General features: G+C 39.7%; 1 protein-coding gene across 2 annotated transcripts in view; it reads right to left on the bottom strand.

Moving 5' to 3' along the window:
* Positions 1-12508, bottom strand: part of LOC128841529 (serine/threonine-protein phosphatase 2A catalytic subunit alpha isoform) — an 84074-nt gene that overhangs the window by 61766 nt on the left and 9800 nt on the right. Inside the window, exons 8-10 of one of the 2 annotated variants that reach the window (XM_054036592.1) lie at positions 8827-8915; positions 3598-3751; positions 228-562 (exon numbers count right to left, since the gene is read on the bottom strand). In XM_054036592.1, the coding sequence (XP_053892567.1) occupies positions 228-562; positions 3598-3751; positions 8827-8915 (578 nt within the window). Of the gene's footprint in view, positions 1-227; positions 575-3597; positions 3752-8826; positions 8916-12508 lie in introns of both variants that reach the window. The other variant, XM_054036594.1, reaches the window with a different exon arrangement.

Genomic DNA, 12508 nt, shown 5'->3' with positions numbered 1-12508 from the left:
TTAAGATGAAGCAGCCACGTGGGCTGCACTGTGAAATGTCACAGCCACAGCTGGCCTTTAGCTAGCCCTAGTCATACAGCATATTAACCAAATGAAAGAATCGTTCATGTAACCGAACCATCACTAGATACATAAATGTGGTAATTCATTTCAAAAGATACTTTAATTAAATAAAGAGTAACTGTCTATTCGAACACTACCTCATTACATAAGCAATAGGCTCTAACCTTGTATTGGAGTGTGGGAAGGGTGAATTGAAATTTGCAGCAGTAAGGTTCCCACAATTTGGATTGATGGGTGGCATTGTTGTACCAACTGCTATTAGTGGAGGATCTTCCTTCACACCGCTGGGATCGTTGCTAGCTGCTACAGCGGTGGTTGTATCAGTGATTGTAGGTTTACTCTCTTGAGGAAAACTGGGAGGATTCTGTGAGGAAGGAGCCCACTGATTAACTGCATCTTCTTGTTCAATCTTCTTTATTTCTGGAATCTCTGGTTTCCCTCCTTTCACTTTTGTACCTTTTACTTTTAAGTCCTTTGATTTTCTGTCCTTTTCAATATCCTGGAACAGATACTACATCAAAATATACATACACTGTGAAACATAAAATGTCACCTAATTTAGTCTGCTAGGTCCTGGTCAGGCGAGGTGTTGAGTGTCTTTCAATTCCCATTGAGTTCAGTAAGAGTGGAGAGTGCTTATTGCCCCGCAGGACTGGACCCTACCATTGTTTATGCTTTGGAAGTCCTAATGCTCTTTTCAGACCATCAAAGATCAATTTTTAGAACTTGTAAATTCAGTTTTTCAAATTCAGGCATGAAATGATGACGTCAAATGTACCAAGGTGGCAAGATCATTTTAAAATAAACAATAATAAACTATTATATTGCTGTCCCAGTAGAGGAAAACATAAACTGCATTTCTAACACCAAGTTTGTTTCAGGCAAACTCCTTTGCCATTTGATAACCTGAAAACTTTTAAAAACGAAAGTGTTAATGAAAGGACTATTTAACCTGGCAGCCACATGTCAGAATAAAACTCTAGCTACAGCTTAAAATTAATAACAACAACAAATAAGTTTCAGGTCAGTAGTTTAATGTGAGATCTTATTTTCTTTTTCCCAGCCCTGTCTGCTCAGGGGCTGAGGTTACTCTGTTGATGGTGACTTGCCAGAGCAGATAGGGTACCAATAACTATACTGGGACATTGCAACAACAGGTAAGTGACATTTCCCCCATCTCTTAAATGAAGGTCTAGCAAGCTACTAGGACTATGTTTTACCTCGTATTTCCCTTGGTTTGACTCTTGCTCTATGTCTTATAGGAGGACTACAGTCCTAGGGTTAATTGGAGGGTGGTGGGACAAATGAACCAAGCATATGTAGAAAAGGAAGCTGCTGACAGGCCAAACAACCACTTCTATACATAGTGGTGTGGGAGAGCCTTTATCCCTGAAATGTTCTGGGTCTACTGCCAGAAGCCAGCTCCTTCCTAAGCCTCCCTTCCCCGGACCAGCAGTAGCCTGCTCCACTCACCAGCTAATCTCCTATTCCCTACATTTCTTTCCTGCAGGTGGTAGATCAGCTAGTGAGGGAAGCTTGCTGCCAACAGAGGAAAGAACAGAGCAGGAGCTACTCAGGAGAAAGAGAGAGAGTGAGTGTGTGTGTGTAAGCAGAAGCACCCATCTGTCCTGTCAGAGGCTTCTTTTCCGCTGAGGAGTCACTTCTATTCTTGGCTTCCCACCCACAAACTAAGCCCTAGCACTGTGGTCTTGCTCTCTGTCTACCCTCGCTAGACCTAGAGAAGGGAAGGAGAGGGGAAAATATCACTTACCTGCTGCTGTATCCTAACATAGTAGCCAACTAGCTTCTGGTCAGAATGTCATCAGCAGAATAACCTTAATACATGCCTTCATCAAGGAAGTAGGATGTGGCCTGAGAAAAACAAAATGTGAACTACATTTAGACTGCTGATTTTAATATATTTTTCTAATACTCTAAATGGAGTCCAGAATTAAAGGACCTATCCATACCTGCAAAATGTAACTGGGGAAGAAAAGGCTATAGCCAGCTTTAAAGGGACATGCAGTCAACATAAAAATCACACTTCAAGTAACACCCAAGATTACTTACTGTAGCTAAAAGCAATTAGAGAAAAATAATAATCTATTTTTTGTTTATTTTTATCATTTGACAGTACTTGGTAAACAGTCAATTCCACTTTTTATAACCAGTCAATCTCTTATTTAGTTTGTGTCGGTCATTCACACAGCAACAGAGAATAGAAAAAACATTTTTACAAATAGGGAAGTGTGATTACAAAACCACAAAATTTGCCAGTGAATTTAGACTTAGTACTTAAAAGTACTTTTAATTCGTGTTTTGAAATTGACTGGATTTTAGATTGATTATGTTCCTTTAATATAGTACTAATTGTTTCTGGAATACTGTGATTCTGCTACCTTTTCATCATGGGGACCACTTCATAACAAAAATAGCCTCTCATGGATCATCTCTTCTCTCAGCCCCTCACTGCTTGGTTCTCAAATTGTTCCAGTACCAGTGTTGCTAGTTGTATCTTATTGATGTTTCTGAACAACACTAATATTATGGATTCCTCAACTAATAAAGTGGTCTCAAACTTTCCTTTGAAGGCAGGGTATGTGTTTTCATCTGTCTTTGGAAAGTGCCTAGCACATTTTTGGTGCTACCACAACGTGAATAATAATTTGCAAATCACCAAGAAAGGTTCCTTGCTCCCTAGTTTGAGGACCACTTTACAACTGGAAGAATCCTTGGTACTGTTGTCCCAAAACATCTGTAAGATAGAAATGGCAATAGAAAGTGTTATATATACAGGTAGCTAGCAGGTAGATTAGAAAGGTATCTAAATGAAGTCACATAAGACCCTTGCTTCTTTCATCATCTTTTAATCAGATTTACTCTAACTACAGACATCTAGACTCCAGTTCAGCGAAGTATTTAAGCATGTGCTTAAGTCTATCCCTAAAGTGCTTTGCTGAATCAGGACTGACTGCTGAATCAGGGTCCCAATGAATATATAAAATTATAAGATAATGGATTAACAATTTTGTTTCATTTTGATAATATTTGTCTCTCAAATTGTAACGGACCAAATTCATTCCTACTGTGACTACACTGACTTCAGAGAGACAGCCATATCTATTACATAGAACCTCAGAGTTACGAACACCAGAGTTACGAACTGACCAGTCAACCACATACCTCATTTAGAACCAGAAGTACACAATCAGGCAGCAGCAAGGACAAAAAAAAAAAAAAAAAAGGCAGCAAATACAGTGCAGTACTGTGTTAAATGTAAACTACTAAACAAAGGAGGGAAAGCAGCATTTTTCTTCTACATAGTAAAGTTTCAAAGCTGTATTAAGTCAACGTTCAGTGGTTGAAAGAACAACTATAACATTTTGTTCAGACAAACATTTCAGAGTTACGAACAGCCTCCATTCCCGAGGTGTTTGTAACTCTGAGGTTCTACTGTACCTCTATATTGTAGGTATACAGTTTAAGATGACAATTTAATGCAGCAATAAATATTTTAAGAAAAATAATTCTCACCTTCCCAACCACTGGACCATTCTGAGAGGCATTAATATGAATAGTTCTCTTTTCATCTTTTATTAGTTCCATCTCTTTATTATTCTCTCTGAGTTTTGAAAGAGAATTTAACTTTGCTTCTTGTAATAATTTAGCCTTCAGTTCTGGTAAGAATCTGATAAAGTGAAATGTTCTTTTTATTTTCATACATACAGTTTTTCTCTTAACATTTTATGGCCAATACTTAGCCTAACCCATTAATTAGCAAATTTACTTGCCAAATAGCTCATGAGCAGATCTATGCATGACGCAACTCTATCTGGCAAAACTATAAAGCATTTCAATAAAGGACATATCTTTAACAAGTTTGATTTTGGCTCTTTAGTCAAAAGTTTAAAAAAAATATTTGCTAATAAATACATTATGTTCCTTATAAAGTCTTTTTCAAAAGGCAACATTTATTCACGTTTAGAGAGTTCAATTTTAGTGTTGACAAATTATATACCAATCTATTTATTGTTGTTCTAAAGTTCAAGAAAACTTCTTGGCATCACACATTAACAAAATCCCTTTGGGGTCTGACTGATTCAACATATGTCTAGCCAGCTTTGCAACATTTTTAATAGATGCTTTAGTTCTTTTTTGCTAAATACTTGACACCAACATAATTAATTCTGCAAACGGAAATTTCACACTGATCTAATTCACACACTATTGTTTTGCATCAGGTCTAATTTACATCCACTGTACCAATTAGCAGTTAGTTATACTGTACTTCCAAACTGAAAAGTATAGTGTTATTCCAAACCATTTATTCCATTTCATGTTTTGTTTTGTTTTTTTTCTGGCCACTATAAATCAGTTTTGAGAAAGGTGGCTGACACTAGTCCTCCTCAAAACTACAACACAGAGAAACTAAAACATTTAAATTATTGTACACAACTGCTCTTAAGAACTAAACATTTAGGGCTGGTCTACACTAGAAACTTACATCTATATAGGTACATCCCTCAAGGGTGTGAAAAATCCACACCCCTGAGAGACATAGCTATACCAACCTAACCCATAGAGTAGACCAGTGGTCCCCAACCTTTTCCGTGGGGCGGGCGCCGGACGACTAGCTACCGAGGACCGTGGCTGCCAGACAAGCAGCCGCCAAAATGCCGCCGTGAAGCGGCAATGTCAAGAGGCATCGCCGCCGAAATTCGTGAAGCGGCAACGTCAAGAGGTATCATCGAGAGGCATTGCCGCTGAAATGCCGCTGAAATTCGGCGGCATTTCGGCGGTAGCGCTTCTTGATGTTGCCACTTCTTGGTGGCATTTCGGCGGCTGCTTGTCCGGTAGCCAGTAGGCGAGCGCACATGGATGCCCCGGCGGGTGCCATGGCGCCCACGGGCACCGCGTTGGGGACCCCTGGTGTAGACAGTACTAGGCTGATGGAAGAATTCTTCCGTTGATCTAGCTACTGCTTCTCGGGGAGGTGGATAAGGTACAGTGATGAGAGAAGCCCTCCCTTTAGCATAGGTAGTGTCTACTCTGGCCTTGTCTACGCTAAAAAATTAAGTAGGCTTCACTACGTCACTCAAGGGGGTGTGAAAAATATGCCCCTGAGTGACATAGTTAAGGTGACCTAACCCCCAGTGTAGACAGCTGTTGCGTCTTAAGTGTAGACATACTCAGTGAAGCGCTACAGCAGTGCAGCTGCAACGGCACAATTGTGCTGCCGTAGTGTGTTAGGTGTATACATTCTGCCTGCTTCACTGAGGGGGTGTGTATCGGGAAAAATCTGTACATTTTTGCAATGAAAAAAAAACAAACATGTATATGCAGGCAAAACAGGTAATACCACAAATTAATGGGCACTTGTGTGTGCAATTAGAGATTTTGGGCAAACCCCTGGGTTCTGAGGTTGTAAAGTGGCACACCCATTATGCCCTTCCCCTCATAGAAATGGTGACCTTTAAGCTTTGAACCTCTTTGTGCATTTTCTATTGTTCTCTATACGGCTAACTCAACACTGAAGCTACATCTACACTTGGAGCTAGGGGTGTGATCCCCTGCTTGTCTACACATACTCGCACTAGCTCTCCTTGAGCTAGCATGCTAAATATAGAAGTGTAGCTGCAGTAACATGGACAGTGGCAAGCAGCAGCATGGGCTAGCCACCTCGAGTACAAACCCACCCAGAACCCGTGGGTACATGTTCGGGGGGGGCTAGCCCAGGCCAACTCTTGCCACTGCCCATGCTACCATGGTTATGCTACTATTTTTAGCACATTAGCTCAATGAGAGCTAGTGAGAGAATGTGTATGCAAACTTGGAATTGCACCCCTAGCTCATAACCTCAGAAACCTATGTGTGTGCCCAAAAGCTCAGGCCTATAGTGTAGACGTTGCCTTACTGAAGACAATGGACGAAATCCGATCAACTTCAGTGGGCATCAGGCCAGGTCACATAGGTATAACTGGCTAACTATCTAAAACAGGCGAGGGTGGCGTAATATAAAGGAGTGTGGATAACGTAAAGTTTTAGGAATGGCTGCATTACTGATGAGTGATGAAACTAAGAGTGAATTATACAGGCTATCCCAAAAGAATGTTGATAAAACCTTTATTCTACCCACACCATCATGTCCTCTGTATGAATCAGAGAAAATGTATTTTCCAAAATGCTTTAGAGAGTTTTTAAAATGCTACTGGAAATATTTTTGGTATTCATCCACCTGTGAATTCAGATGCCTTAGTTACCATGAGTTCAACATACAAGGGCAAAAGAGAGCCCAAAAAATCTAAATGTGGCCTAAAATAGCTTTTCTGTAGATGAAAGTGTCACAGTTTTAAGCTCTAATATCTTGCAATTAGCTAGGGCTAAAAGTAAGAGTCTCAACAGAAAGATGGTAATTTCCCCTTCCAAGCGTATAATGATTTTGTTTCTACTCCTAACAAATTATAAGATATCTAATTATGACCATTTAAATGCTAACACGGTTAAGCATAGCCAATCGCTTTTTTCACTCCTGTTTGTTTAAAAAAAAAACCTAGAAAATTAAATGCAACACCTATTTAAGTAATTTTAGCACAATTAAATTCAATAAATATAAGGAAATGCAAAATTTAAGATTTCAACAGCAATATTAAGTCAATTGTGTTACACATATATTTATTACACACACAAAAATTCATATGAACATTTTTAAGATTGCAAAGTCAAGCTCTAAAAGGTTAGGAAATGCCAGAATTAAGGCAACCTTAATTCGGACCCCTTTTTTACGATACAGTCTTTAATAACATGATCACACACTATTTTTCCCATGGGTTTCTCATCCTAGTCCTACTCTCCCCTTCTGGGATTGCTTTCTGAGTTCCAAACTCCCCTTGCCACTCCTAGTTCTCCCCATCTGCACATCCAGTCCTAATCTCCTTGCCCAGCCTTCCACTCCCCCTCCCCATTCCAGGTTCCAGTCCCAGACTCTCCTCTCCAGCTCCAGCCTTTCCTCTCTCCCAGTCCCAGCATCCCTTCCCCACAATTACCAGTCCCAGTTTGCTTGACCAGCCAGTCCCAGTTTCTCTCCCTCCTCCTCCAGTCCCAGTCTCACCAGACTCCTTGCCCCTTTTAACTCTTTTCCCACCCCACGGTCCAGCTTCTGTCTGTCCCCACTGCATTTGACTCAGATGGCTTCTTCCTCCATGCTGCTTGGGTGCCAGTAAGGAGACCAGTGGTCACTGAAGGCAGGGAAGAGACAGGCTACCTGCTCTCAGTATCAGTGCCTGAGCAGATGGGAGCCATTACAGGGAAAGCCCAGTTTTGCCGCTGAGCTTTGGGCAGGAGGGAACATGCTCAGGGACTCTGTGGCTCTGAGTCTGCAGAGTCTGGTCAGCACTAGGAGCTCTGAGTGGATGAAGTATGCTCAGTGAGGATGGAATTTTTGGAGATTTTAACTACTAAAATCAAAGACGTCTCAAGCACGCACAAACTGCCATTTTGCAAAGGCTTATAACTTGCTCACACTTGGATAGATTTTCACTGCAATAGCAAAAAGCATATTCCTGAGACAAATTTCAAGTCCCTGCTCTCGAAGGCTGGGTGTGTCAGTGCTGCTCAAAGAAAAAAGTTGCCAGGATTTTTTTGACACAGGCAAAACAACATATTTTCCCTTGCTTTAGTCTCAGAAACAACTGAACCATTTTTGCTGAAATTTTTGAGAAAAATTCAGCCAGTGGTAGACACCCGGCATGTAAAATTGCAGCCCAAGCAGTTAAAGTTTGGCAACGTCATAAGCAACTGAAAACCAGGTCTTATAATGAGAAGTGTTGGGCAACCTTAATAATAGACAGCACTACCACCCCTGCGTATAATTATAGTTTTTCTAGTTAGATGTGTAGCTTCATACATTACTATTTCTGTTCTTGACAGTATTTTCTAATTTTCTGTAATTATATCAGTGCTTTGCATGACAGGATTTCTTCCATTTAATTTGCTATTTTTACTTTTATAAAATATACCAGCTGTACAAATAAGCAAATAAAAATTACAAAGAAGTAAAATGTCCCTTGTTTTATGTTATATAAAGGCTCAGGACTATTCAATTATATGTCAGACAGGGGTTAAAATTCACTTTCTGTGACCTATACAAAATTAGCAGAGATACCTTTATGACAGACAAAGGGCTGGATCCTCCAGCTGGTGTAAGTCATCATAGCACCATTAAAGTCAACACAATCATGATGACTTACAACATCTGAGGATCCAGCCCAGTGTGGTAGGGACATGATTGGAATTTGTGAAATCACCCCTGTATTAAAGCCTTTTGGGAGGACATAATAGCTAAGATTTCTCAGTTTATCTTAAAGAACAGTTTTCCTAAAAACCTCATGTTCAATTTTGGGGACACTGCCATATTCTTATTCCCATCTCTGGTTTACTGTTGGCAGGTAGAACAGCTGTAATTATGTCCTCAACTACCCTAGACCCACCAACTGGGCAGAGTTGGCACAAATACTTAATGAAGCACAACTTTCATCATGATCTGTTACCTACAAGGATGTTGAATTCTTTTAGATCCTAGGAATAAAACAGTCAGTCATTGAATGTTCCTATAGCTTCACAAAAATACACTTGTTCTAAATTATTACCCTTGTATATTTGTATACCATGTACTTCCCTATTTACCGTAACTCTTACAAAATCATATAAATTATAATAAGCTGAAACTAGGGCTTTTTATGTTTTATTGGCCAACAAAATACTTACTTTTCAATAAATCCATCTCTAGTAAAATAGTCATGCTGCAGCAGATCTGTAGATGAGATCCTATCAGTGGGATCCATTTGTAAACAAGCCTGCAAAATATTAGAGAGGTTATTTTAGAAGGACTTTTTAAATCACATACCGCATAATGTAAGCAATGTTGTGTATTATATCTCTTTAGAGTCTAAAGCATCTTTCAGGTATAACACTACTCACTGCCTCTACGCTCTAATCTGTAATTCCTGTACAGTTGAAAGCCCTGTATAACATTATTTCATTGATTATTTTGTCATTACACCATTTTTCAGTAATGCCTATTATGTCTAGGTCCTCTTCTACTGCTATACTATCTAGTTTATTTATTTTCACTGTAAAGCTTTTTATGTTGGTAAAGATATTTTTAGGAACAGATCTCTAGCTGTAGCCAAACTTTGCTCAGTGTCGGTTGGTTGGAAGATGGCTCTAAGCCATCATTATGCCCTCCTGATCCTCAGGCTAGCCAACAGCCCACGGGTTACTCTAAATTATACTGGCTGGAATGGTCCCCTATGGACTGCATTAATGTCTAAAGATTTCCACAGCCTATTCCTCCTGCCCCCTACATAGAGCAGGTTCTGGCAACTTTACGTCAACCAGGGATTCTCTCCCTCCGGAGGGCTCCTCTGCTTTCTCTTCAGGGCAGCTTTCCCACTTTGCACTATCAAAGAACACTAAGTGGCCAAACATCTGACCCCTCCATTTTTATTTTTGATTGTGTGCCTATGTTCATTTAACTCCTTATTCTCACACCTTGTTGCTATTCTGGAACTTACTTAACTAGTCTCAACATGACCTTCCTCTACTCTATCTATAATTTATGTCCTATCCTTTACGGGATGCAGAGTTATCTTTGTATTACTGACATCCATGTCTTCCAGATGTCTTTGTCCAATCAGAGTTCTCCTCAGCACCTGCTAATTTTCTCCCAGGTCCTCATTTAAATAATATACCAAAAGTGTGGTAGCTTCCTTTGCCTGCACTTTGATTATGGTGAAGCCCATCATTTCTATATATGTTCCTCCTTCCTCAGAGGTCCTAGGTGCCCAGTAAATGTAAATCCCTCTCCTTTACACCTTATTTTCATCTATGCACTGAGAATCTGAAGCTTCTTCTGTCTTGCTGCCCAAGCATGGAGTGGGAAGCATTTCAGAAAAAGCTACCAATCTAGATCTTTCCCCAGTAATCTAAATGTCTCTACCATGACCACAATCCTCACCACTTACTCCATGTTGTCTCTAGATGTCTTGGGAGATTTAACACCTTTGCACCCAGTAGAGAAGTCACCAAACAGTTCACATCGTTGTCAGAGATCCTTCTGTCAATATTTCTATTACCACAGCCTTTCTATGTCTCACATCTGTAACTCCATTTTCTGGAGTGATCAACTTAGAAAATGGGTCCTAACTAATGGAGAATATCCTGCATCCCCAACTAACTAGATGATCAGGATGAGTAGTTCTGAGATGGGTCTGTTCAATAATATTCTTATATACTGACTCTGTAAAGACACACAGAGAGCTGAAAGAAATCCACTAAAAATTCACCTGTTTGCTCTCTCAAGTTTTGTAGATTAAACTTTAAAAAAAAAAAGAACTTTGTTCAGTCGAAGTGATGCAATATATAAACTATACTTCCTCCCCTGAGGCTTGTGTTCAATGCTGCCTTTGATCACAAATGAAATGAGCTTGGTGGTCACAACCTATTCCCTTCTGAAAATATATCAGTATCACAAAACCACCATAATTAGTACTATTGGCAATTTCTTCTCACAATAGATTTCCTACTGAAATTGTGAGGTATGTGTACAATGCAACAGTACTAGGCAGAGAAGAATGGAATAATCCTGCAACACTATACCCTCTTTAGTCTGTGTAATCATTCATTTTGTGAGTGCTATAATTCATCCACTTAAAGAAAACTTGGCTTATGGTCCTTTCACTGAATGAATGAGATTCTTCATTTTCTTGAAACAAGCAGTATTTTCCAATGCCAAAGAAAGAACTGCTGTATTCCAAAAAATTGCATTCATTTTTTCCACTATTACTCTCTGTAATTGTACAGTAGTGAATATAGTAATTAAACAGTACATATATGTATAGCATTGGGTAGAATTTTTAAAAATCACCTAAGTGACTTAGGAGCATAAGTCCCATTGACTTTCAATGCCAGCTCTAAACAGACCAACGTGGATGGATTGGGTCATTAAGGGTTTGCTAGAGGAATTTTGGCTTGTACATGTGTGATGTTGTCTAATTAAAATATAACCATGCAAATCATTATTGCTACCACTGTTATATAATTGCAACAAATCTTATACAAAATATAACTCATGGCCAGAAAGGGTTAAACAGCTTGCAGACTAACTAACCCAACGCTGACCTTTAAAGACATGTTAGAAATAGTAATTAGGGCCAGTCTATGGCTAAGTAGGCTAAAACTTGAAATGCAAACCTATATTGTTAGAAGTGATACTAATTGTGTGTATCTTAGATGCTACCCAAGTAAACAGACAGTTCCTGTCTGTCCCTATAGCTACTAATTCAGAGATCAAAAGGGAATATTAACATTTAGATCAGGGGTCTCAAAGTCCTGGCCCACAGGCCATCTGCAGCTCGAGAACCTCCCCACTGCAGCCCTGGATGAGAGACGCATACAGCCACGCTGCTGGTAATGTCTGCTGCAGGCACCGCCCCCCGTAGCTCCCATTGGCTGGGGGAGAGGGACATAGATACCCTCACTAGTCACCGGGCAGAGTCAGCCATGGAGGCAGCATCATTTGTTGCCAGGCAGAATCAGCCATGGCAGCAGCGTCACTTTTTTCCACAATGACTATAAAAACAAGTCAAAATACTGAACACAACTATCTGATGCACACCTTGCTGCAATCCTGAAGGTTTCAACTGCTCAGTCACTGAGGCCAAACATCAACAAACTGACAGAACTGAAGCGTTGCCAGGTGTCTGGCAAGCACTAAAAACTCTCTGGCAGGCGAAGAATTGTATAAAGTCATATGACAGTTTTATTATTTCTAAGAAATTCAAAATAAAAAATGCAATATAAATGTTTTCTTTTCTGAACACCATCTTCAGTTACATTATTGGCCCGCTGATAGGTTTTGAGGACTGGCACTGGCCCTAAAGTAAACTGAGTTTGAGACCCCTGATTTAAATGAATCTTGAGTGAAGTAATGTCATTGTCTATATGTCTCTTTGAAGTTTATGATAGACTACCTAATGAATAAATTGTTCTTAGTTAATGTGTGTAACGAATTACTGGTGATGTTTAGAAAGCAGAAGGTTACATCAAAAGCCTATTGTTTACCCAGGACTGTATGGTCCACTGGAGGCTAGAAAACTATATAAAAGACCGTTCAGTCCTCATCCTGTTTATCTCAGATCTGCTTGAGGTTTCATGCAGGGGATGCCTAAGCCATAAGGACTGAGATCCAATCTCAGTTCTGATTGGACCACCCTGAAATATAAACATGGGACTATAACCTATGAACTATTTCTGAAAGAAATCTTTGCAACTACAAAGCTCATCATCTCTGCTATGTATCTGAACCTCAAGAACTGAACTCATGTCTGTATGTATACTGATCTTTTAACCATACTCTTTCTCTTTTCTTTTTTAATAAATTTTAGTT

The sequence above is a fragment of the Malaclemys terrapin genome, chromosome 8, assembly GCF_027887155.1.
Source record: "Malaclemys terrapin pileata isolate rMalTer1 chromosome 8, rMalTer1.hap1, whole genome shotgun sequence".
In the NCBI taxonomy this organism is placed as follows: Eukaryota; Metazoa; Chordata; order Testudines; family Emydidae; genus Malaclemys; species Malaclemys terrapin.
Note: the sequence above shows the minus strand (reverse complement) of the source record. Positions and strands in the feature narration are given on the sequence as shown.